This window comes from Dromiciops gliroides, chromosome 2 (genome assembly GCF_019393635.1).
Source record: "Dromiciops gliroides isolate mDroGli1 chromosome 2, mDroGli1.pri, whole genome shotgun sequence".
Lineage (NCBI taxonomy): Eukaryota > Metazoa > Chordata > Mammalia > Microbiotheria > Microbiotheriidae > Dromiciops > Dromiciops gliroides.
Window position 1 is genome coordinate 550,273,375 of NC_057862.1, and position 27,043 is coordinate 550,300,417.

The 27,043-nt window shown below is 36.7% G+C and overlaps 1 protein-coding gene and 1 non-coding gene across 8 annotated transcripts in view; both read right to left on the reverse strand.

Moving 5' to 3' along the window:
* The window catches only part of ANAPC1 (anaphase promoting complex subunit 1), a 148,340-nt gene that overhangs the window by 65,077 nt on the left and 56,220 nt on the right, over window positions 1-27,043 (reverse strand). For all 7 annotated transcript variants that reach the window (XM_043987943.1, XM_043987945.1, XM_043987942.1 and 4 more), the window contains 9 exons: window positions 19,943-20,169; window positions 12,115-12,233; window positions 9,486-9,757; window positions 9,054-9,288; window positions 5,655-5,746; window positions 3,655-3,789; window positions 3,331-3,413; window positions 2,100-2,178; window positions 523-597 (listed from right to left, as the gene is read on the reverse strand). In XM_043987943.1, coding sequence (XP_043843878.1) covers window positions 523-597; window positions 2,100-2,178; window positions 3,331-3,413; window positions 3,655-3,789; window positions 5,655-5,746; window positions 9,054-9,288; window positions 9,486-9,757; window positions 12,115-12,233; window positions 19,943-20,169 — 1,317 coding nt within the window. The remainder of the gene's footprint in view (window positions 1-522; window positions 598-2,099; window positions 2,179-3,330; window positions 3,414-3,654; window positions 3,790-5,654; window positions 5,747-9,053; window positions 9,289-9,485; window positions 9,758-12,114; window positions 12,234-19,942; window positions 20,170-27,043) is intronic.
* Window positions 15,892-15,998, reverse strand: LOC122744869. Its single transcript, XR_006355207.1, has one exon. It is a non-coding gene; the product is annotated as a U6 spliceosomal RNA (small nuclear RNA).

The window sequence follows — 27,043 nt, forward strand, 5'->3', positions numbered from 1 at the left end:
ACTTAACCTCTGCCTTGGTTCCTCAACTGCAAAATGGGGATGATAATCATACTTAGCCTCCAAGGTGGTTGTGAGGATCAAATTACATTATTTGTAAAGTGCTTAAAAGTGCGTGGCACATAGGAGATATTATGTGATACTATCATCATCCTTATCACCGTATAGTAATTCCCTTCTAGGAGGTCAGGAGTTTAGCTCATGGAGTAATAATTCAATTCCTAGATCTTCCTTTATCCTGATTCTTTAAGTTTCCAGTCAATCTGTAGCTGCTCCTTTTTGTACCACAATGATTCCTTCTTTCTTTCTTTTACCCCACAGATCAATGTTTTTGTTTTTTAAACAATAAGCTATAAAGACTGAACTGAATTCTATTACTTAGTCTTTTCTAAAATGGAAATAGTAATGCTTATACTACCTTATAAGCTGTTAAGCAGAAAGTACTTTGTAAGCTATACTTTATATAATTGTGAACAATAATTATCATTGCCAAAAATTTTGACAAAATCCAACAAATGTACTTACTTGTGGAACATTACTATCAACCCACTTGGAATTTGGCAAAATATCATCCCATAGAATCAAGCATCGAGCAAGGGTCTTAAAAAAGAAAAGGGTCAGAATAAGCTCAAGGTTAATAAAATATGTAAAGTTATGAAACTGCATTATAATAATTAAAAGGACATTCTGGCATTCTCTAATAACCAATCGCTATGCTAAATTCCAGATAATCAGAGTTTCTGTATTAAACATACCAAAAAACCCCCTCAAAAAACCCAAACTTGGTTGCTTCTAACCTATTTGGTAATAAGGGAATAGTTACATATTTACACAGTAAAAGCATTTAAGAGATTAGCAACATGTTAATAGCATACATTTTAGGAATATAGAGATACCGGAAGGGTAACTGCCTGGAAGCAAACTGTCATTATAAACCCTCCTTTCTTGTGATAATAGAAATAGGGAATTTATAGAACTTTAACATTCTAATTTCCTCAATTTTACATGGTATAGTTTTAAAGATGATGTGATTTGCTCAGGCCCACTGTGAATAAACAAGAGAGCTGGTATTTTTCTTACAGTCTTCTGACATAAGTCTATTACTCTTTCTATTACATACTATTATTATATTTCTATTACATTCACATTGTGGGGATGGGGTTGTAGATTCACAGGGGGAATATCCAGCATGTTAAGTCTTAATTATAAGAAAGGAAGGCCTAAAACATATGTATGAGAACTAGATTTTCCCAGAACTGGATGTGGACACACTTGTCTCATATACCAGTTCCCTTTTCAGGCATCCTTCAAAATAATTTTAAGAAAACTTTAATTACACTCACCTACTCTTTCCCTCCCCAAACTCCTTCCGCATTTAAACACAAAAAAGTCTTCTAAAATGGCAGGCTTCATCAATAGTGGCTAGCAATTAATTTTTTTTTTTTTGGTGGGGCAATGAGGGTTAAGTGACTTGCCCAGGGTCACACAGCTAGTGAGTGTCAAGTTTCTGAGGCCGTATTTGAACTCAGATCCTCTTGAATCCAGGGCTGGTGCTTAATCCACTGAGCCACCTAGCTGCCCTACAATTGATTCTTAAACTTTTTTCAGGATTAATTTTTTAAACAATATTTTAAAACAGAAATAAACTTAAGTAGAATGGCAATATTTTAAAACAATATTTCCTAGTAACAGCAGAATAAAAACAAGAAACAAAGCATGCAATACAGGTTGCTATGTATAATTTGGGAAGTCTAACAATTAGTTATCCCAAGTATCAGGTAATGAAATTACTGGCAAAAAAAAAAAACAGATAAATGCATTTTTACTATTGAAGTAGCTTTACAATGCCTACTAGAAATGTCTTTAGGAAGAACACACAAGGGGGCAGCTAAGTAGAGCAGTGGATAAAGCACCGGCCCTGGATTGAGGAGTACCTGAGTTCAAATACGGCCTCAGACACTTCACTAGCTGTGTGACCCTGGGCAAGTCACTTAACCCCCTAGCCCTGAGGGGAAAAAAAAAAGGAAGAACACACAAGTGGAACATTAAAAATAATAGTCACTGCCTCTTTATACTAAGATGTAGAGGGATACAGTTCATACCCTAAGCAAAAGAAATTCTGGTTTCACAAAATCCAACAAATACATTGTATCAGGAGCTCGAAGCCAGTCAGCAATAGACCTGTTTAAGCAGAAAAACAGCATTAAGACAAATGATAGAATCAAATTATAAGTCCCTAAAAGAAGCAACATAATTAAGAATATTAAATCACAAAATATCCCTATGGTCAACTATTTTAATTCTGTCATATATTCATTTTTTATTCTAATCTCCAAGGAATGAAAAGCCCTTGAAGTGTTTCATTTTTGTCTTTGAATTCCCAGTGCCTCACATAGTACCTAGAATGCAGATTTTACTACTGTCTTTTGACTGTTTTATTATTATTGAGGGGAAAAGTCCCAGAACATTGAAAAAACCTCTTGAAATAACCAATCCTTTCATTGTTTCCATTTAAACTTACAATATCCTAATCAAATTGTTTAAAATCATGGTAGAGACAATCTAAATAATTCTCCCACCTAAGTTGAAATTTCACACAGTAAAGAGTACTCTTGCTCTATATGTCAAAATTATCTGCAATGCATTTGATGAACAAAAACAAACAATGAACGTTTTCTGGCCACCTATTGTGTGCAATGCAGAGTACAAGCGATTGAGAGTAAAATAAAATTGAAGATACAGTCCCTGCTCTTGAGAAGCTTATGAACCAGTAGAATAGATAACATATGTACCTCAGATATAATAAGAAGCAAGAGGTCAATAGAAGAGGCTTTTCATTTGTGAGGGGATCAGCACAAGTTTTATGGGGAAGATAACATTTGAACTAGGCTTTGTAGGATGGGTTTGGAGACAGGAAAGAGGGTCTTCCATGTAGATGAACAGTTTAAGCAAAGTTTCTAATTATAGTTTGTTTTTGCTAAATTTGTATATAGGATGAAGAAGCAAAATTTGGACTTACTTTAAAATAAATGACCTAACATGGTGTTTTACTAATAATATAAACTATATAAGCACTGAAATTTCAAAAATTTTAGAATCTGGAAATTTTTAAGAACTGGACAGTCAGATTTTTTTATTAACATCCAAAATTTATGACCCACAGCTGAAATCTTTATAAATGATACTGCATTTTGGGAGTTGATAACTAGGGATTCATCCATGGAATAAGAATTTAAAGAGCTTTCTTTCTGCTTTGTGATTATAGCTATAAAAGACTTTTTCCAAGTTTTACTTAAGAAAATTTTTAAAAGGCCAATTTATAAACATTAATACCTGTTATTAGTTTTTAGGTAGATCATTGCCAAAGCCAGAGTTGCACCAGGACAAGTCACATCTACGTTGATTGTGTCACCTTCCTATCAAAAGATAATTTTTTATAAGTCAATTACAATTCACATATATGACTTCCGAATTTATTTTGTAAAAAAAAAAAATTCTAGATTCTGACTGGAATTATCTAGTTAATATATTGCCCCATTTATTCATGCACCAATCATTCTAGAAATACTTATTTTCAATGACTTCATCAATGGTAACATGAAAACTTAGGAGGTAGTGCTTATATGCATTTCAATCTGCTTTACTGTATAGACTTACTTTAATTTGATAACTTGGAGATTTATGTTTTTCTCTATGCATTCCTGCTTGGAAGCGCCTGTGACCTCCAACCATGTACTGATAAAGCTGCTCAGGTACATTGAGATCAGACATGCCTATCAGGTTGCTACCATGCTTGAAATGAAGAAAAAAGAAATATTTCAAAACAAATCTCATGTAATAAAAAAACATATTTCTACCAATTAAAGAAATGAACTAAATATAAGCCACAGTGCTATATGAATTGAATACTATCTATGCTAAAACACTTCAGAAAACAAACAAAACTTCAGACCCTCTCTTTATATTGAAAAGGAAAGAACCTCAGTTACCATGTAGTTCAAATGCTTCCCTAGTATGTAAACACCCTCTATTAGTGGGGGGTTATTCATCTTTTTTTGGTGTCATGTACCCTACAGGCAGTCTAGTGAAACTTAAGAATCCCTCCCTTCTTTTTTTTTTTTTAATTTAAACAGGGCAATGAGGGTTAAGTGACTTGCCCAGGGTCACACAGCTAGGAAGTGTCAAGTGTCTGAGGCCGGATTTGAACTCAGGTCCTCCTGAATCCAGGCCTGGTGCTCTATCCACTGCACCACCTAGCTGCCCCTGAATCCCTCCCTTTTTAAGGTAATGCTTTTAAAAACATAAAATATGTAATACTTTAAGGTTTACAAAGAATTTTACAAATTATTTTTAAAAATCAAGTTCACAGATCCCAGGTTAAGAATCTTGCTTATGACATTTCTAATAAGTGATAATCTAATCTTTTCATGAAAGCATCCAGTTAGGGGAAGGATTCACTGTAGCCCACTATGTTTTTGGTCTTTTGGTCTCCTTTACTGGTTCTTCATTCATGTTATACCCATTACTATGAGTATTATCCCCCAAGCTTCTGTTGTGAGCCGGCTTCTGGTTTTTGCTCTATTTGGTGATTTCATCAGTTTCCATGAGCTCATATAAATGTGTAGGCAAATGATGCCCAGATTTATATATATTTATATATACTCTCTTCTGAGTACCAGTTCTCTATCAGGTTCATCGATTTGCTTAATAACTTAAAACATACGCAAACTATTGATGCAGAAAAGTTTTTAAAAGTAAAAGATCTAGTCAAATATATCTGACTAGAAATGAGTCCATTTCCATAGCATAAAAGAATTTATCCATTATATATGTGTATGTGTGTGTGTGTGTGTGTATATATATATATTTTTTTTAATCTATATATTTTATATGCTTGTGTTTATACACACATACATAAACACATGTTGTCCAGTAGTGTCTGACTCTGTGATGTGTGCACCATAGCACACCAATATTGTCCATACAATGGGGTTTTCTTGGCAAAGATGCTGGAGTGGTTTGCCATTTCCTTCTCCAATGGATTAAGGCAAACAGAGGTTAAGTGACACAGGGTCACACAGCTAATAAGTGTCTGAAGCTGGATTTGAACACAACTTTTCTTGATTCTAAGCTCAGTGCTCTGTACACTGAGCCACCTAGCTGCCTCTATGTGTATGTATGTATACACACACACACACACATACATATACATACAAACAAATCAAACATGCAAAGAAGAAGGCTACTGTGTACCAGTAGCAATAAACTAGATACTTTTAGCTATTTCAGTTTTTCTGCTCCTATTGTGATAAGTGAAAACACCAGTTTCAAATCTAACTATTTATACACTTCAACTCTAGTTTGGGAATTGTACCTGAGATGCCTTTAGCCTTTACCATCAAACTCCCTTCTATTGTTCTCCTGTTCCAGAGATAAACACTAAGTTCAGTAAAGAAAAGAACCTTTAAGTTAGATATTTACAGCAAGATAACCTTCCACTAAAACATGGCACTTCTTTAAAATTCATAAATGAGAGTTGAGAATTAAGCTGTTGGAGTAAGACAGTAAGGTTCAAAGAAAGATTCAATAACACCAACTCTTTTAATGCAAATTTCAGGGCTACATGTTGAGAAGTGAGAAAAAAATAAAGTGCTTACCCCCAAGCAAACCATGCCCAGTGCCAAACCAGCTGCTAAAGAGTATGATTCCCTGTCAGTGCAATATTCCATTTCTGGACCTGGAGGGCGCCCTGTGAAAAATAAGAAACAAGTTTCAAACAGCCCTTCTAACATTATAACATTGTAAATAATTTTAAGGCATTAAATTTCTAATAATTAGCAGAAGAGTTAATATTGCTGATGACTAATATATGACTGGTCACAATTTCTTGTGGGTGACAACTGATGCTCACCATGGCCAAATTATTAATGACTGAAAACACCAAATGATCCTTTTAATTTAAAAATGGCCACTGTCTCATGGAACCTTGGAATCTGAGGGGGTGGAAAACTTAATGGAAATAATTCAGTTATGAAAAATGCATTAGTTTTTGAGTATCTTTAATGATTTTGTCCTCCCTATATTTTGTTTGTTTAAACTAAATTTTAAACTATCTTTTTAAAGCTATTTTTACTATCACATAGAAATATATCTTAAACATATATTTTAGTAACATAGAACACAGATGCCACAAAAAGATTATTTAAAGCTGAAGGAAAAATAATAGAACAATCTATGTTGGTAAAATGTTAGTTATAAAACAAGCATTTTTCAATTTTATCAAGAAAAAATGCTGGTACCTAGACTACTCTGTCCAGTGGAAATGCCATACAAATTGTTTTAAATTTTAAAATTAAGAAAATGTAAATCAACATAAACTGATGAACATAGCAATTAAAAAGTATCAATCAATTTTATCAACAAGTGTTAAGTACCCACTATATACTAGGTGCTGTGGATAAAAGTACAAAATATGAAATAATCCCTACTTGTAATGAGCTTACTCAAGTACATATAAAAATATGTACAACATAAATATAAAATCAATAAATACAAATATTTATAAACTAGTTAAATAGAAGGTAGTTTGGAAGGGAGGCACTAGCAGTTAAGAATAGAAAGAATGGTGAATCAGAAAAGGCTTCATGAAGAAAGATGGTACCTAAGGATGAGAAAGACTATTAGGTTACAGGAAAGAGGGAGTGCTGTTGCAATAACGTAGGCAAAATGTGATCAGGGTCTAAACTAAGATGGTAGCTATATGTGTGAAGAGAAGTAGGATACAACAGATGTTGTGAAGGGGAAAAAGGCAAGGTCTGGCAACTGATTGCGATAAATAGGACAAAAAAGGGGAAGACAAGATCAAAGTTGTGAGTCTGAATGACTGGGAGGACACTGGTGCTCTCAAAAGCAATAGGAAAGTTCAAATGAGGGGAGGATCTGGGGTAAAAGATAATGAGTTTAGTTTTAGATATGTTACATTTAAAATGCTTCTAAGACATCTACTATGAAATGTCCAACTGGCAGTTGTGAGTGAAATTTTCCCCTAGTCCTAAGTTTCTTAGTGATTTTAGACTTTATTTTAGTAGTTGATAATGCTTTGAGTGATAGACTATTGGAAAAGATGTAAAAGTAAACTTTGGTTTACTTCTGTTCTATGTATGTAATTTACATAACCATTTTTATAGCTTCATTATAACGTATACTTTAGAAGCTTCATTAGATGATGATGACTTAAGTGTAAGTTGAGTTTGCTTTCATTAGTGACAAGATGCTTTACGTTAGAAACATAATTATATAAGTTACATCTTGTTGATAAAAATGTGTAATCAAATTAAGGTCAACTTACTAAAAATAAATGGACTTAACCAATGGAATTGTTAAAGGTAATATAAAAGTATATGAAAAGTGGTTATTACAAATGATGGTGCCATGTATGCTACTGAGGGATGAAATGCATGCTATTAAGGGAGGAAATGCAAGCTATTTCCTCATGTTTAAGGCATATTTGAGGCATGCATGATGCAAATGTTTACCCCTTATGCCTTACAAAAGGTATGACGCTGTAAGAATATATATGGGGGCAAATGTCATTATAGCAAACATTGTACTTCTTGTATCTGTTTAAAGCTATAAATTCTTAGGTATCCTGAGGGTTGGGGTCTCTGGGTCCTAGACCTGAGACTGGCTTTATTGTGAGTCAGGATCCCTCTCTCAATAAACTTTTTTTTTTCCCCCCGGTTTTGGTTTTTTCTTTGTGTAACATCGGGACTTAGAAATTTTGTGACACAGTTGGTAGTCTAAAACTGATTTGGGGAAGAGACTGGCTGGATATATAGATCTGTGAGTCATGTGAATGGAAATGATAGTTAAAAGCATGGCATATGATGAGGTTATCAAAAAAGAAAGTATAGAGCAAGAATTCCTAAAACTCACATCCTTGAATGTTTTTTTATGGTTTTTTTTTGCAGGGCAATGAGGGTTAAGTGACCTGCCCAGGATCACACAGCTAGTTAAGTGTCAAGTGTCTGAGGCTGGATTTGAACTCAGGTCCTCCTTAATCCAAGGCCAGTGCTTTATCCACTGCGCCATCTAGCTGCCTGTCCTTGAATGTTTGAAAAAATATTTTGCTATTTTTCAAAGTTATTCTGTACTTTTAATAAAATTTTAGCTGCATTATTTCAAAATGATGTTTAAAGTACAACAATGGATGCTACTCATGATACAATATTTACATCTTTATAATATCCACTTAAAAATGGATACTACAGGTTAACACTTGTAAACAAACTAGGTTATATAGTCTCATATGGAGTAAAAGGAGAAAGGAACCATGATTTCATTAGTGTTGTGCTCTCCTGGTGAGGAAATTCATTTTTACAGTATAGTTAATAATATTACCTATAAAAATAACTTGGGGGGGGGGGAGGCGGGGCAATGAGGGTAAAGTGACTTGCCCAGGGTCACACATGTGGTAAGTGTCAAGTGTCTGAAGCCAGATTTGAACTCAGGTCCTCCTGAATCCAGGACCAGTGCTTTATCTACTGTGCCACCTAGCTGCTCCCAAAGATAACTATTTTAAATTACTTTTAGACACCAGTCTAATTCCTCTGAAATTTAGAGTCTTAGAACTGAGGGTTAAGTGACTTGCTTTGGGTCACATATTCAGTTATGTGTCAGAGACAGGATTTGAACCCAAGTCTTCTTGACTCCAAGGACAACTTTCTATTCATTATATCACATTTGCTCTGTGTTAAAACAGTCACAAGATTCTGCTACTTTAGCAACAGTGAGTGCCTTGATATGGTCAACAGTGAGAGAACAGAGACTATCTTTTACTTTTCTTTGCATCCTCAGCACTTAGGACAGTACCTATCATGTAGTAAGTATTTACTAAATGCTTGCTGACTACTTCCAGTATTAGAAAATTGTTCTACAACTATTTCATTCTCAACTAAACTTCTTGTTTATCTTAATTTTTCTAACCTTACCATTATTGTAATTTTGATAGATACAACTTGAAGAAAAATGCTAATAAAGACCAGATAAGATCTTACCAATTTCAGCCAGCAGAACTTCTGCAGTATGCCTGTGAGCTGTCCCTTGATAGACAAGGCCTATGCCTATCACTGCAGCCACTTGAACATTGTGAGGGACATCAAGTTCTGTTGAAGTTGGAGGTAAGAGAGCAGGTATATGGATGCTGAGAAGCCGAGTAATTGACATATCCATTGTGCCTAGCTTAGCAGCAGAAACACCAAGTAGCAGTCCAATGCTTGTCATCTCATGGCCCTAAAACAGTGAATTAAGAATGAAAAAAAGAACTTATGAGGGAAAAAATACATCTTTAATTCTTAGATACAGCATTTACAATAAAATCTAGGAGTCAAACAATACAGTAGTGTACATGATTATCCAGATTGGCACACTCTGTGCCAGAAAATAAAAATGGATGCTAATGTTTCTCTCTTTCAAATTCAGATTCTCACCTTGGTCAAATAGTCGTGTATATTAAGCGTAGCTAGCTTTGTAAGATGCCCATTCAAGCCTAAGGCCATGAGAAAGCCTGCATACTCATTGGCCAATTCTGCATTCTTTGGTTTGTTGTAGACAATCCAAGCTGAATCAATCTGGGATGCAGGTGCTATTTTTAACCCAGCAGCAACACCATTGTGAAAGCTAGCCCAACATGCCATGTTGGGAGGCACATCAATATTTCCACTGTTAAGGTCCACAGTTGTGTTCCTAGGAGGAGCTCGTCCTATCCAGCAAAATAAAATGTAAGTTTAAAAATGAAAATAAAGAATACTCAGCTAAATTTAAATAAATTTAAATAACTAAATGTAGCTCCATAATAACACAGACTTCTTCATGTTCTATATTGCTAACCCCTTAATACCTAAATTCATCTTAAGGCTCTGTAAGTCTTCAAAAATTAAAATTGACAAAAATTAATTAATATGTCTTTAAAATCATGGGCAAAGAGAGGGTTAAACTAAAAAGTTATTTTTTAATAAATCACATGGAATATTATATGATTATGGACAAGTTCTTACATGTGAATTTGGTCATGAATACTCTTATTCAAAATCTAACTCTTAATATAGCCTACCAAGCAGCAAGACACTTCAACATTAGAATTAACATCTTTGTCAGAGCCAAGAATACAGTTTACATTACTATACATGATTAATGAAATTAGTGTTAATTCCACACATGCTATCATGAATTTTCACTGTGGACAGGAAATACAATATCAAGGAGAAATAGCACTTTGAATGAGGCAAAGATCTCTGCAAATCAACTACATTTTTTTTTAGCTTATAGTTATCATGTGTGTGTGCATGTGTGTATAAAACCATAAATATTTTAAATTACTTTTAGACACCAATAGAAAGTGTTTACTAGGTGTTTTTTTTTTTTTTTAGTGAGGCAATTGGGGTGAAGTGACTTGCCCAGGGTCACACAGCTAGTAAGTGTTAAGTCTCTGAGGCTGGATTTGAATTCAGGTACTCCCGACTCCAAGGCCGGTGCTCTATCCACTGCGCCACCTAGCTTCCCCGTTTACTAGGTTTTTTGAGATTAGGTCATTCACCGAATCTTAAAACAGCCATTATTATGCTTAATGCTAATATAGTCCTTCACTGATGCCTCAACTGTGGTAAGCAGAAATCAATGGCTCTCAAATGCTATGAAAATGCGGCAAAAACTCTATTTGAACCTTATAAGCTAAAGCGTTTTTCAAAAATGGGACTAGTGTTGATCTGTTTGTCTGTCATCAAAGAACCAATGTTGCATTTCCATTTTTTCTTTAGATTCTATTTCATGATTCTTCTAATAGTCTAATATCCCTTAAGAGCATGAATAAGTGGGTAGTTTAAGATAAAGTGAAGATAGTTAACATCACACTGTATAAAGCACCATGTAAAAGTGATCAAGTTCAAAGCAGGCTTGAAAACAAATTTTATTGTTAAGTTAAAAAATAACATTTTAGGGGGCAACTAGGTGGCACAGTGGATAAAGCACCAGCCCTGGATTCAGGAGGATTTGAGCTCAATTCCAACCTCAGACACTTAACACTTACTAGTTGTGTGACCCTGGGCAAGTCACTTAACCCTCATTGCTCAGCAAAAAAATTAAAAAAAAAATAACATTTTAGAAAGCAGTCATTATTATCTGTACAGGCAGTAGAAATGCAGTAAAATTAGTTAAGCTAACATTTAATAACTACCTATAAAATATTATATTGATGTAATCAAACAATAAAGTACAATGCTAGGTCTCAATTGTCCCAATTAAGACTGAGAAGGTACATCACTGTACAATTACACGAGTCTTTAGAAATAATATAAATATTTTATTGAAGATAATAAAGAAATCATTTTTCTTAAAATATCTATGGTATTGGTTTTAAACTGTTCCTAAAAAGTGTTTTTCCCTTACTGTCAAAAACACCCTTTTGAATTCTGTAAACAAGTCTTTCGTCATTACTATGAAAATCATGATTACTGTGAAATAGCTTAATAGTATCATAAATTGAAAAGGATGCTTTTGAAATGTGAGCCATTTCAGAAATCCTTTGATTTGGAATGGGTCTTTTGTATTTAAATGAACAGTATTAAATAATAAACAAGTGAGAGATGGACTTGTATTCTCCTCCACTTGATGTTTTTTCATTACTTTGATAAACACTGAAGTTGTATCACACAAAACAGAATGTGTGTCATAAAGGAAAAAAAATGAAAATGTGTTTCTTTTGTTTTCAATCCAATTTATTCCAAAAGAACTCTTTGGGATGTGTTTGTTTATAATTTTCTAACACTTCTATGAGGCCTACCCCTTAAATAACAATCACGTAATATCGGAATGGCAAGGGATCTCAGTGGCAAGTTGGACCATCTAGTCAAACAATACCTGAATAAACGTTTCCTATACACTACAACAGTTAAGTGGTTATATCTCCTTGCTTGGTGTACTCCAGTTTTTCCCAAGATAACCCATTTTGCTTTGAAATAGCTCTAATAATTAATAAGTTTTCCCTTATATAAAGACTAAATTCATGTCTTTGCAACTTCCCCCCCACTGCTCCTATTTCTTCCCTCTGGGCTAACAACATACCAGTAAGATTCAGTTTAGGAACAGGCAACGGTTCTGTTGGAACTGGATGGTATGAAAACAAAGTAAACATTCCTCGCCCCAAGGGAAGTGCCATAGTTCGCTGACACAACTGGAGCAACCTATGATGAAAATAAAAAGTAATGGTAGGTAGAAAAAGGTAAAAAAATTTTTTTAAATAATAATATAAATCCCATATGAAGAGGCTCTTTTATGCAACTCAAACCTGAGGTCAGCTCACAATGTAGAAGGATTATTTTCTTGAGTTCAGAAGATAATCAGATGTCCTACCAAAATATCCTCACTTCCATTTATGGACTTTACAGTAGAAAATGACCCATTTTTCTATTTTGGGTTTTGTATTTTCTATTTTTTTTCTATTTTCTAATTTTGGTTCTATGAACCAAATCTATCTCCAATGTTCATACAGAAATATATTCTAAGAGCCTTAAATATATGTTATGCTTTTCCTTAATTCTCACATATTATAAGGGTTCAAATAAATAGACCCAGTTAAGTTCAACAAATTAAACAAAGGGCCCTAAGGATACAAATATATAACATACAAGTAGCTGAGGATGTAATTAGGGGAATAGCATATATGTAAATAACTTTAAGACTAAGTAGGAGGATGAGATAAGAGCAAAGGTAAAATGCAATGAAAAATATGAAGAATGGTGTGAGAGTTTCAAGACCCACACACTTTGAGCATCCTAAATACTGGAAAGTTTTATTTTCTCATTTTGAGGTTTGGACGAAGTTTTATTTCAGCTTCAAAGGAAAGGCAGGTCTTAGTTTATGAATATTCCTCACTTACAAAGGGCCATCTTATCCATAAGCTCACTACTACTACTACCACAACTACCACTACCACTGAAACTCTTCCCTTTATGCAAATGTTAAGGATACCCAGAAATTCTGTCCCTTTGCTACTGAGGATTCCTAGGTCCTCTTGTCTTCTCTTCTGGACTAAAATACTGCTCTGACTTGGCACAGGAGATGGGGAAATTAAATAGTCCCCTTTATTGCTACAGCTACAGTAGAGGGAAATATATTCTGGGAGTATGCAGCAACTGTGTGATGAAGGATGGTTATGTACTCTTAGCTTTGTTCAGCTATATTATGGATAAAATGAGCTTTTGTGAGCTATCCTAGGACTCTACCATTTAAATCATTGTTTCTATGGCAAGATACAAGTAACTGATTTAAAAATAATCTTTTAAAGTATCATTTGTTTATAAATTGGACACTGCCTGAAATCTGTTCTTCAAATAAAAATGAATAAAATATTTTAAAATATAAATAAAATATTTTTAAAATTAATATGAAATTTTGTTTTTCCAAAAAGAAAACATCTTAAAAATCATATGCCTATCTATTCTGCATCTATTCCTTCAATTAATTCAGAAGAATTATACACTGAACTACGATAGGATGGGCTCAAGATATTTGCTATCAAGGCCAGATGATATATATGGGGAGAGGGTCAGAAACCTTAAAAGTTTATTAAATTCTAGAGATTAGTAAGCCTTAGAAATCATGTAAGTGTAATATTTTCATTTTATGAACAAAGAATCAAAGACTCAGAAAGATCCCCTACATTGCCTAGGATAATTTTTCACTGTCACAGTACACCAGAAACAGCCTGGTTGGAATGATGGCAAGAGTATAATTAAGAGGAGAGAAAAAAGGATAACAAAATTAGAAAAGGAGAAGAGATCAATCAATAACCAGTTACTGAGCATCTACTATCTACCACTATGTACCACTTTATAGATGTACAAGAATTAGATGTAAGTTTATAAAAGTTAAGAATACTCTAATGCTGTACTTTCTTTACAGTCCCATTAGATGCAGTTCAGCATTTCCTATATTAGAGGACATGACATCTGTTGTAAAGGTTTATACTGAAGTGTCATCAAAAGTCAGAGGAAAGACATCTATCAATAGAGCATCCCTCACTTCTTGCATTTATCCATCTCCCTCAAATTGCCACTCTTCCCCAATTCCTCTTTCTCTTCACAAACACACTGAAGGTTCTGCCTTGCAAAACACCCTTTCCTTTTGGAAAACTTGTTACACTGAAAAAAGAACATCATGGAATGAGTAAAAAAGCTTTGGGCAAGCCAGCATGGTTTAGTTGATCCAGTTAATCATCCAATATTTACTAAATGTCAACTATGTGCCAGGCACTATGCTAAGTACAGGGGATATAAAGAAAGACACCCCAAATTATTTTTTTTAAGTCTCAGGAAATAGGAATGTTAAAATGGAATATAGTCAAAATATCGGAGAATTGTTTTTTGTTACTGATAACTTTTTTACTTTAAATTACATTCATTTCTTAATTTACCCTTTTATACCCAATTAACCATCCTTTGTAACAAATACTCAAAAAGAAGAAAAAATTCAGTAAAACTGAGATATCAACTGTAAAAAAATTTAGCTAGCTAGCTGGCTAGCTGTCTGTAGGGCTATTAATTTAATATGGGAAGAGCCAATTGGGAGGCTCCCCCTCCCCCACCACTTCTCCCAGCCTGATTAGAAAAAGATTAGGAAGCATCTTTCAATTTAAACACAAAACAGGGTTTATTTATAAGAATAAACTTTATAATAAATATTTATAAGATAAGTGTAGAAACAAGGACAAAGAAAAGAAATACACGACCTGACTACGTGTTTAACTTTCTCCCTGCTGCCCTGACCTTTCCTCCCACATCTCTCGCCTGTGGATGTGACTGGCCACTGCCAACACTGCTTACAACCCCTGAGCCACATCTCCTTTGTCCGGTAGCTCTGTCATGCCCCATCTCCTTTCTCTGAAGCTCCACATCTCCCTGCATCTCCTTTCTCAGTCCTCCTACGTCTCTCTGTCAGCCACCCCTTTCACTGTCAGCCCTGAGCTCCTTCTTCACTCTTCCCTCCACAACTGCCGCTCTTCCCTTCTCTGCTCCCCTGTGCTTCTTCTCTACCCCGCCAGGCTATATATCCCTTCTTTCCCCTGAAACTTGGGCTGACTGTGCCCACACACGCCAAGCTGATCCGCTGGCACCCCCAGGCCACACCTAAGGCCAGCTTGGGGCTCATGGGAGCTGTGAGTACCACACCCAGGGCTCTAGGGAGCCATACCCCCCCACACACACACACACCCAGGGCCTCCACACAAGCCACACTGCGCCACACCCAGGATCCTGCTTTCTAATTCTATACTCTCTCAATAAGAGTCCTTGCTTTTCACAATATTGACACATTTTAGGGGAGTTGTACTGGCTTTTAAATTTTTGACCTGAGAGCGCTGGTGCTAGAATGCTTCTGCAGGTATTTTTCACAGCATCCTGCATAGGGGGCTTCTGCTGACCTGATTTTAAAGATTGGTCAAAATCTGTTTCTGAACTCAGGTCATTTCTAGCAGAGGGAGCTCTGGCATCCCTCTGAACACACGGCCCACTATGGCTACAATTCTTTCTCTCTTTCTGGAGTTTTATAAGAAAATACCATGCTATAATATTAGTAATGGAGAGAAGAAAAATTACAATCACTAGAGCTATTATTATATTGCCATAGCAAGGCTCAAATTCAGTCAAAATGTTCCCAGTAATATTAAGCACGTACTCAGTGGGGAAAACAGACATTATGCAGTCCCAGAACAACCCAATGAAAAAAGGCAAGAAATTTAAAAAATATTCAATCATGGTGCAGTTTAAAATGGACTCACCCTTCTCTGACCAGCAAAAAACAAAACAAAACAAAACCAAACCAACAATAAACCCCGCTATGGCTTAAGAGGCTTTTTTTTTCATGAACTTGAGTGTCATCCTTGCACAGGGACCATGCTAATCTTCTCTGTATCGTACCAATTTTAGTATATGTGCTGCCGAAGCGAGCACTTAAGAGGCTTTTGAAAAATTAACAGAGGCAGTGTGTTTTGGGGTGTTTTTTTTTTAAAAGATTTACCAGGTTAGTAGGTTACTAACTCCTACCTGGCTCCCTATTTAATGTAAATTTTTTACAGAGAACGGTGACTGCGGCAGGACTTATGGACCAGGTTATAATTTTTCAGATCAAACAGTTATAAAATTTTACACAACCATGTCTGAAAGAATATGCCCCTTCTCCTGGTTATGTGCAAATCTATTGTTCAATAAAGAAACTGTGAAATTTAACAAGTTTCAAATGTGGGTTTTTTTTCTGTGAAGCCAGACTGCCACCAATTAGTGTTTTGCTGTCCTGTTCAAACATTACAAAAAGTTTATTATTTCCTGAAGTAAGATGTTTATAGTTTTTTATTTACTTTTCTCACTTGGTACCTTCAGAATTTTTTTGAAGATTTCTGATCCTTACATTTATTTTTGAAAGGGTTGGTCATTTTTGGCTTATATAGAATTTATCTATTCTTCTGAAATGACTGCATTTGGTACTTTTTCTGGCGAATTTTCTACCACTTCTGTATTTTTATGTTCTAAATCTGTCAATTGCTCTTTAAGAACTATTTTTGTGGATTCTCCACTGTTTGAAATTTTCTGTAGCCTCTCTTCTTTATTTCTGCAGTAAGAGCTCTGATTTCTGACTTAATTTTCAATCAACAAGAATTTATTGAGAATCTACTATGTGGGGGCAGCTAGGTGGCAAAGTGGATAGAGCACAGGCCCTGGAGTCAGGAGGACCTGAGTTCAAATCTGGCCTCAGACACTTGATAATTACTAACTGTGTGACCCTGGGCAAGTCACTCAACCCTCCTTGCACACACACACAAAATAATAATCTACTATATGTCAGGCACTGTGCTATCCATTTCTCCTACAAATACCAAAGGAAAAAAAGAGAGAGGGAGGGAGGGAGGGAGGGAGGGAGGGAGGGAGGGAGGGAGGGAGGGAGGGAAGGAAGGAAGGAAGGAAGGAAGGAAGGAAGGAAGGAAGGAAGGAAGGAAGGAAGGAAGGAAGGAAGGAAGGAAGGAAGGAAGGAAGGAAGGAAGGAAGGAAGGAAGGAAGGAAGGAAGGAAGGAAGGAAGGAAGGAAACGAAACGATTTTTATTCTCAAAGAGCTTATTCAAAGAGGGAAGACGAGTATATATTCATAAGTAGATATGGCATAAATATAGAGAAATAAAAAATAGCTAGATAAAGGTAATATGGGAAAGAGAGCACAAAGTTTCATGGAGATAGTGAAGTTTAAGGTACATTTTGAAGAGAAGAATTATATAAGACAGAGGTGTGTTAAGATAATGGATTTAGCAGATACTCAGGGACCCACCTGGAGATTTAAACTGATTGAATTAGATAAGGCTACTTAATATTGACCCCTTACTAGATTGTAAGCACATGTGGCTGGTACTTAAGAAAGCATGGTTCTCAGAAGCTGATGGCTTTGAACTTTGACCACCTTCCGGCCCAGTGAACCAATCGGCTTGAGGAACCTCCCATTTCTGGGAGGGGGCAGGAAGGAGGAAGCTGAGTCTGCGGGACCTCGCTCTCTTTGGCTTCGAGACATCAGTGTGGTGGCAGGAAACTTCACAGGGGAGTTTAGGAAGGCGAGGATTTCAGGCTATAAGAAATCTGTTCTCAATCTTTCTCTTTCTTTTACTATCTTTCAATAAACCCTTAAAAAACCTAAACTCGTTTATCAGTGATTTTAGTCAGTTTCCCCCCAAAACTGGGGAGACAGATTAGAACCCACATTTAGAATTTTAAATTACACAGAGGTAAGGAAGAATTGCATTCCAAGCATGGGTGAACAATGCAAAGGCATGGAGAAGGGAAATGAAGCATGGGTAAGGAATACAGGGAACGCCAGTTTGGCAAAACCACATTGTGGGAGGAAGAGTAATGTCTAATAAAGCTAGAAAGAAAGGGGATAGAATATGAAAGTCTTTAAAAGATAAATGTAGGAGTTTACGTTTATCCTCAAGGCAAGAGGGAACCACTGGAGTTGATTAAGTATGGGTGTCACATAGTCAAATTTGCACTCAAGGAAAATCACTTTGGCAGCGATGTGTAAGATGGATTGGAAGAGGGAGAAACTTACAGCAAGGAGACCAATTAGAAGGTTGTTGCAACAACCTAGGAAAGAGGCCATAAGGACCTGAAACAGGGTAGTGGCTATGAGTAGAGAGAAGGGATTGGATGCAAAAAGAAGTTATGGAAGAAGACATGGCAAAATGTAGCAACTGAAGGGATATATGGAATGAAAGAGAGTAATGAGTCTAAGAGAATGCCATCATGTAGAAACTGGAAGACTTGAAGACTGGTGGTGCCTTGGATAGAAAAAGGGAAGTTTAGACAATGGGAGGATTTGGCAGGGTAAAAAGTAATTTCCATTTTGGACATGTTGAACTTCAGATGTCTCCAGAACATCTAGCTCAAATGTCCTATAGGACACTGGTAATGTGGTACTGAGGCTCAGGAGAAGGTACTTTAGGACCTGGAATACGGTCCAACACGGACTTTGAAGTTTTGTTTCTTCATTTAAAAGTTTTATTTGGTGGTTTTTTTGGGGTTTTTTGCTATAGCTCTTTGATCTCTGGGGAGTCCACAGAACTCTGATTAGAGATTGTTCATTAATGTCCCTTCATAGTATAATACTTGATCAAATTGTTATGGTCTTTATTATACCTTTACTCATTTTTACCTTCAGTTTTTGTGCACTTCCTTGTTGGGTTTATCTTCTTGGGAGCTATATTTACACTAGGCTCTCATCAAATTTTTGTCTTTCTGACTTTTTCATTAATTAGTGGTAGCATTTCTATTCATTATTGGCACATACCCCTTCAACAGCTGCAAAGACCCCTATGACTTGGCCTTAGAATGTCAGCCTCCCTATATTGTAGACGTGGAGGCCTGGCTGGTTCCTTGTCCAGAATGAACAGTGTGAGGGGAGGCCTGACCACAGCTAGATTTCTAGTTCTCTTTCTTCAGGCACAGAAGCCATAAATGCTTGCCCTCAAGGAGACAATGCACTGCCATTACCTTCCTCCTACATTTCTAACTTTTCTTTTTCCCCATGTGGCTGAACAGGATTAGTGTCTTCAGGCCATTTGTGATATGCCTATGTGGGGGTAGGGGGTGGAGGTGGAATGGGGTTCACACTGGATGACAACTAGAAAAGATGGCAGGGATCCCCATAGCCTAACTTTAAACTTTCCAGGTTACTTACAATACTTGCACCACACCCAGTATACGCAGTTTCCTAGGGATGAATATACTGATAGAAGTTTTAAGTATCTTTAATTGTCTAAGTTACTTCGTGAGGCTTTTACTTTGTGTGTGTTTCCTTTCATTAGTCTATACTTGGTGCATATGTACTTTCTTGAGATTTTACGTTGAAGAGGTTTGTAGAAAACAACCACTCTGCCATCTTACTGCTGCTGCTGTGATCTTGTAATTCTATCTCGGTAATTTGAAAAAATGATGTTGCTTAGGGTAACATTAGACCATCTGGTGTAGCAATTACTCAAATCTAGACATAAATGGGAATTGATCAACATATTTTATACTATAAACAGATACAAGAGTCTATAATGCATGTGTGTATTTGTATTTACTTGTATGTAAGGAGGCCAACTGGGAAGTATAGAATTCAGCTTTTCAAAAGGAAATCCCCCATTGCACCTCAAAAGGGGCATGGTCTAGATTCCCAGAAATATTTCAATGAATTTTACATACATTTACAGTATTCTATGGCCAGCATGAACTTCTAAGACATAGTAAAAATCTCATTAATATTGTAGAAATAATAAAAATTGGCATATTCCAAGCTAAAAGAATTACAGTCAAAACTGACATTTAAAAGACTAGATGTAAGAAATGGCTGATGGAATACAGTTGAGCTCACTTGCCTGTTTTCTTTTTCTTCAATGTATTCATGGTCATTAACTTCTGGCATCTGTACTACATTGACTCGGACAGGATGAGCACTTTGGAGAAGTCTTCGGACCTCCTGGACCCTTAAATCTTCACTCCATATCAACGACATGACTTCCTGATTCATATCATTCATGCCATCATCTTCCTCCTCTGCTTCAGTTCCTGAAGGCACATCTGATGAGAGCACCTGAGCAACAGACTTAAAACAAACAGCACAAAGTGAAAGTCAATCAGCATTTACTAAGCGTTCAGGATACAGGAGCGTTACAGATTTCAACAGCAAAAGAAACAGTGAGCAGTAACTGCTTTTAGAGGTAGTTTCTTTCTGCCCACACAGACTCTCAACTAGATTTCCTGTCTCTAGTCTCCTCATTTCAATCCATCCTCTACTCATCTGCTAAAGCAATCACCTCCAGGATTTAATGTACAACCCTCTTCTTGGCTTTAAAGTCCTTCACAACCTGGCTCCTTTCTATCTTTCCAGTTTTCTTACATTGTACGCTGCCCCTCCTCAACACCGACTCTATAATTCAATCATACTAGTGTTCTTGCTGTTCCTCACAGACTACATTCCACCTCCTGACTCTGCTTGGTTACCACCCCAGGAACATCACGCTTCTTCAAGAAGTTCATCACCAGAAATCTCATCATTAAAGAGATTGCTTCAGCCTTGGTGCTCAATACCTCCTCAATCCCCTCAATGGCTCTCCCCTCTGAATGGGAAGCTGGAAGGCAGAGCAAAAATTTTCTTCCACAGGCTCCCTTTATAGACAGCTCAGAATTTTTTTTCTCTTCATTTCCCACCAACTGAACTGTTTGGTTTTGATTCCACAAGAACAACAGATAACAGCTCTGGATACCTTCTGACACAGCCCCTCCTTTATAGCTTCCTTTTGTAGAGTGTCTTCCATCATTAAATTATAAACTCCTTGAAGGCAAGGATTGTCTTTTTTTGGTCTTACTTGTATCCTCAGCACTTAGCACGGTGGCTCATGTTGCTTTTGTTAAACTGTTTGACTCTTTGCGATCCCATTTGGGTCACCCACATACTGGAGTGGTTTGCTATTTCCTTCTCTACCTCATTTTATTGATGTGGAATCTGAGGCAAACAAGGTTAAGTGACTTGCCCAGGCTCACATAGCTAGTAAGTGTCTGAGGCCAGATTTGTAGTCAGGAAGATGTCTTACCCAGGCCAGGAACTCTATCCACTGTACCACCTAGCTAGGTGCTAAATAAATGCTTATCATATTGCATCATACAAGTTGTGGGACCCTAGGCAAGTCATTTAACCTGTTTGAATCAGTTTCCTCATCTGTAAAATTAAGACAAGTAACACCTATCTTTCATGGAAGATCAAAACAGACAATATTTGTAAAGTGCTTAGCACAGTCCTTGACACACAGTAGACATTATTTGTTTTCTATTATTGTTGTTGTTATTATTATTATTGTTACAATCATCTTCCCCAAAATTACCATCCATTTACTTATTATGTAAACATTTAACATAAAGGTATATATGTCTATATGAAAATAATGTAAAGATCTATCCTTCTATAAATCTTGTATGTACAATTCTTTGAATGTGAGCTCCTTGAGGGCCAGGACCCTATTTTTGCTTTTCTGTGTATCTGCAGTGATTAGTCCAGTGCCTGGCATACACTCAGTAAAAGATTGCTGATTGTCCAGAACTGGAACTGTGCTTTCAAGGAAACTCAGAATTCTAAGAGCCTGGGCAAGCAGAAAAGTTCAGCAACAGACCAGCCTAGAAACCAACGTGAAGAGAGTATTAGGAAATAACACTAGGGGGCTGCTAGGTGGTACAGTAGATAGAGCGCATCAGCCCTGGATTCAGGAGGACCTGAGTTCAAATGTGGTCTCAGACACTTGACATTTACTAGCTGTGTGACCCTGGACAAGTCACTTAATCCCAATTGCCTCACAAAACAAACAAAAAAATAACACTGAAGAGCTAGGTGGAAGCCACATTGTAGTAGGGTTTTTTTGTTTTGTTTTTTGTTTTTTTGTCAGGGCAATGGGGTTAAGTGACTTGCCCACGGTCACACAGCTAGTAAGTGTCAACTGTCCGAGGCCGGATTTGAACTCAGGTACTCCTGAATCCAGGGCCGGTGCTTTATCCACTGCGCCACCTAGCTGCCCCCGTAGTAGGTTTTTAAAGTAACCATATGGAAAGATATCAAATACTCTAGTGAAAACATTATCCATTAATGAAACTTTCCTCTCTAAAATTAAATCTCAATCTATGATTATTGCTATCAGAAATTTGAGTTTAAATAACAAGAACAAGAAAAATAGTAATGATATCTTACGCTTCAAGATTTGCAAAATGTTTTACAAAAGTTATCTCATTTGATCCTCACAACAACCTTGAGAGGTAAGTGCTACCATCATCCCCAGTTTTTGAGATGAAGAAACTAATGGTGAGAGAAATTTTTAAAGACTTGCCCAGACTTATATAGCTGTTAAGCAGTACCACTAGGGGAAAAGAGGAGACAGTAAGAATACAATTATAGAACTTAATGAAGTTTTATAAAGTCAGATTTTAATAAAAACTTCATCCTGTACAATAGTACCATATAAGGTATGTCAAAATAGATCTATGTAACTTAAAGAATCCAAACCTCTATAAAATCCCTTTTCTAAATTAACTTCCTAAGAACTGGAAACAAAACAGACATCTGCCCATCAACTGAGGAATGGCTGAACAAATTATGGCATGTGAATTTAACTGAATATTATTGCACCAGAAAAAATAAATTACAAAAAAGTATAATATACATGAATTAGTGAGAAGTAAAGTAGGTAGAACTAGGAAAAAAATTACATACAATGAGTACAAGGAAGCTGGGCAGCTAGATGGATACAGTGCTGGGTGTGGAGTCAGGAAGACCCGAGTTCAAATCCAGTTGAGTGACCCAAGTCATTTAACTTCTGTCTGCCTCAGTTTCCTTAAATGTAAAAAGAGGCTAATAGTAGCACCTATCTCACAGGGCTATTATTAGGATCAAATGAGATAATATTTATAAAGCACTCAGCAGTACTGATCTCTCCCCCCCACACTTCCCACATATGACAATGAAATACAAAGAATAAAAATAAAAACTCTGTACTAGAAAATTGTAAGGGCCAGCCATTATCCCAAAGAAAAGCTATGAGATTGTCTTCCCTCCCTTCTTTGCAGAGGTAAAGAATTCTGTATGTGGAACACTGTATGTACCATCATACTTGGACTGATTGTGTTGATTAGTTTTGCTGAGGGTCATTTTTCTCTTTTTTTATTCTTTGCAGGCTCTCTCTCTGGGCAAGGCAAATTAAGGGATTTAAGAGAAAATGAGGGGAAGCTAGGTGGCGCAGTGAATAAAGCACCTGCCCTGGATTCAGGAGGACCTGAGTTCAAATCTGACCCTGGGCAAGACATTTAACCCTCACTGCCCTGCCAAAAAGAGAGACAGAGAGAGACAGAGAGACTGAGAATGAAAGCAATGTACAATCTACTGCTGCAGTTATTTTGTTATGTCCTTGGTCAGTTCAAATAAATTAAAAAGACTTAACACAACATTTTAGTAGCTGTCACTCTTGGGACTTTTGTCAGTTCAGAGTATGGCCCTTCTCCTAATAAATAAAAATGAAAAATATATCATTCTAGTTTATAAAAATAAAATTTTGCTTTCTGTTACCAGGACATATGATGTAGTTTAGGGCCATGATAACTAGTGGAAGTTCACTCAACAGATTCTCTGTATACATTTGAATCAAACAGCTCTTCTGTCTGTATATTGTGTCATTTAAAATATTTTGGGGATGCCTGTCTCTGTTGTAGGTTTTCAGGAACTTATCTGGGGTTTTTAATATATTTCTACTTATAAATTAGAGGCTATAGCACCAGTCTTTGGTATCAAGCATTTATTAAATAACATTAAATATTAGTAAAGAGAGAGAGAGCACATTGCTCAGAATTAGAATTCCCTATATACCTAGATAGAAAAGGGGGGGGGGGGAGACACCTGGCTGCATCCTCCAGCATCCCAGCCAAGAGAACTGAGAGAGGGAGGGAGAGAGAGAATGATCCCCCTCTCTCCAAGGATTTTATCCTCTCTCAGGTAGAGGCAAGTCACTGCACCTTGACCCAAGCTAATTGTCCAGTAACATTCAAGTCCACTATTGGCTTGACTTGAGGGTGATCCATATCAAAATGAGCAGTGCCCTACTGCTCAGGGTCTATGAAAGACAGACCCTCTGAGGGCAAAGGTGTGGTTCTAATCTCTACTGTCTCTATTCAGAGACCAAGATCCAACTTTACTGACTTTGGGATGGCCTTACATAAGGTCAGGAAATGCTCCCCCCCAAAAAAAACCCATATTTTCTCACAATATACAGCAGTTTACACCAGATGAATTTATATTCTACCATCCCAAGTGTAAAAACACTCTCATCCAGTGTGCTCTTCTGAAGCAGGAAACTCCACCATAGTCTATTAGAAGATGAGAGACAATTTTATTTTCTAAAATGTTTTGTCCTTTAAAGACAAGATTTTTCCATAAAGTACCCAAATTATGTAAATGAAAAAAATCAGATTAAAACAGCTTATGTAGGGGCAGCTGGATAAAGCTGGATAAAGGTGGTGCAGTGGATAAAGCACTGGCCCTGGATTCAGGAGTACCTGGGTTCAAATCCGGTCTCAGACACTTGACACTTACTAGCTGTGTGACCTTGGGCAAGTCACTTAACCCCCATTGCCCCGCAAAAAAAAAAAAAAAAGAGCTTATATTATGCACCCATATAACCTGACCACAAATATTTGTCTTGTGATACAAAGTTGATAGATTGAGTTAAAACAAATAAATGGTTGTAGTTTGCTTATTTCTTAAAATCATTGTCATGATTAAGGTAAACAATGTGAAGTTTTCAAGAGAAAATTTCTTTTTAACATTCCCAATTACCAAACTCTGATGTCTCATTGTTGTTATTATGTCCTTCTTTTTTTGGCGGGGCAATGAGGGTTAAGTGACTGGCCCGGGGTCACACAGCTAGTAAGTGTCATGTGTCTGAGGCAGGATCTGAACTCAAGTCCTCCTGAATCCAGGGACAGTGCTTTATCCACTGTGCCATCTAGCTGCTCCCTGTCTTTCATTCTCAAAGAGGACCATGACATCAGGAGTTGATGTCATGACTTGTAATGAACTGGATTTAAGTGAGACAGGGCTGTACAAAGTCAAAAGCCTCACTCTCTCCTTCAGAGCCCTCTGGGTCCAGTGGCACAATCTACATCTGGACAACTGGAGATGGTCTCAGATGTTTATGAGGTTGTGACTTGCCCAGGGTCACATGGCTACTAAGCGTCTGAGGCCAAATTTGAACTTAGGTCCTCCCAACTTCAGGTCAAATGCTCTATCCACTTCACCACTTAGCTGCCCCATCTCGTTGTGATGTCGAAGTGACCTAAATGCTGCCAACACTGTCAGGTACTGCTAATTGGAAAAACCAAGTATGGACTTAAAATTCAAGATTGGCCACTTATTAATAACATTTTGGGCCATAATTCATGAAACCTTCTACTAAGGTATAGAAAATCTGAGGCCTAGAGTGGCAGAAAAAAAATTCACATGGATTAAATCATGTGTTTATTGAAATGACAAAGTAATATTCGAGTGAAACATATTCTAGGGTGCTTTATGCTAAGATCATTCAAAATTTAAAAGGATTATATTTATTTCTGGAGGCATACAGTTCTCTCTTTGATCATGATTCCTTTATTATGGAACTTTTAAAACAACTTGCCATATAGAATTTAGCCCAAACATCTTTCTAACTAAAACAGTTGAAGTAGATTTAAGTACAACATTTGTCAAACCTGGGCAAGGGCATGCTGTTATATAAGGAGTGATATACAGTCTCCTGATGACTTACCACAGACAGTGGTGTATATGTTCCACCTCCTGCAAGGTAACTTAGTCTGAATGAAGTGCTCAAACTAAGATCCTATGGATCTCTGGTATGGTATATAGGCAAGACTATTTTGTTAGTGTTTTCACAAACATTTATTGAGTAACATACAGGTAATACACTCTTCTAAGCATTCAGGGAGATAAATGTTTTCACAAACATTTATTGAGTAACTAATACAGGTAATACACTCTTCTAAGCATTCAGGTAAATTAAAATAGGGTCACTGTCCTCAAAGAACTCCCAAATCTAGAAGATGAAATACAAATGAGAATATAAGTAGAACAAACAGGTTACATGAGGAAAAAACAACATTTCTAGCTGAGAGGTCAGGGAGGCTTCAAAAATGACATGGTGCCTGATTTGAAAAGATAGGTTACTCACATAAAGAGGTGGGAGAGGATATTTCAAAAGTAGGGAACTGTGTGAGAAAAGTAAGGTGACCGAGTCCAGAACTTTTCAAGATATGCAAGTATTACAGTCTGACTGGCCAGATTAGAGTAGGCCAGGCCCTATAGCGTGAGCTAAGGCTTGAAAGGTTAAGCTAATGCCAGAGCCATTTTGCAGAAAGACTTGAAAGCCAGACTTAACCTGGAAAGCAAATGAGGGATACTGATGATTTCTGAGCAGTGGAGTAGCATGCTCAAAGTGGTAACCAAGCAAGATCCACCTGGCAGCACAGTAGTGTACAGAATGGAAGGAAAATAGACTGGGTGGGGAAACCTTGTATTTGGAAAAGAGTCTAGATAATGAAGGCCTTAACCAGCATAGTAGGAACAAATGATTCATGAATCAAAGGAGAAGATGGATGATTCAAAGATTATGAGCACAAGTCAATTGGAAGAATATTAATACCACTGATGTAGATAGAAAAGTCAGAGAGAGAATCAAAATTTAGGGGAGAGATGATGAGTTCATTTTGTGGGGCTCAAAGGAAAGCTGGGTCCAGGCCTACTTTTGATGAAAAACAGAGTTGGTTCAAGGTTCAAAACTGTTCAAGGTTCAAAACTGTAGCTAACATACTGAGACCAGACAAAAACGAAGTAATCTTTTTTTTTTTTTTATGGGGGGGGGGGGTGGGATCCTTACCTAGAAAATCTGCTTTACTGA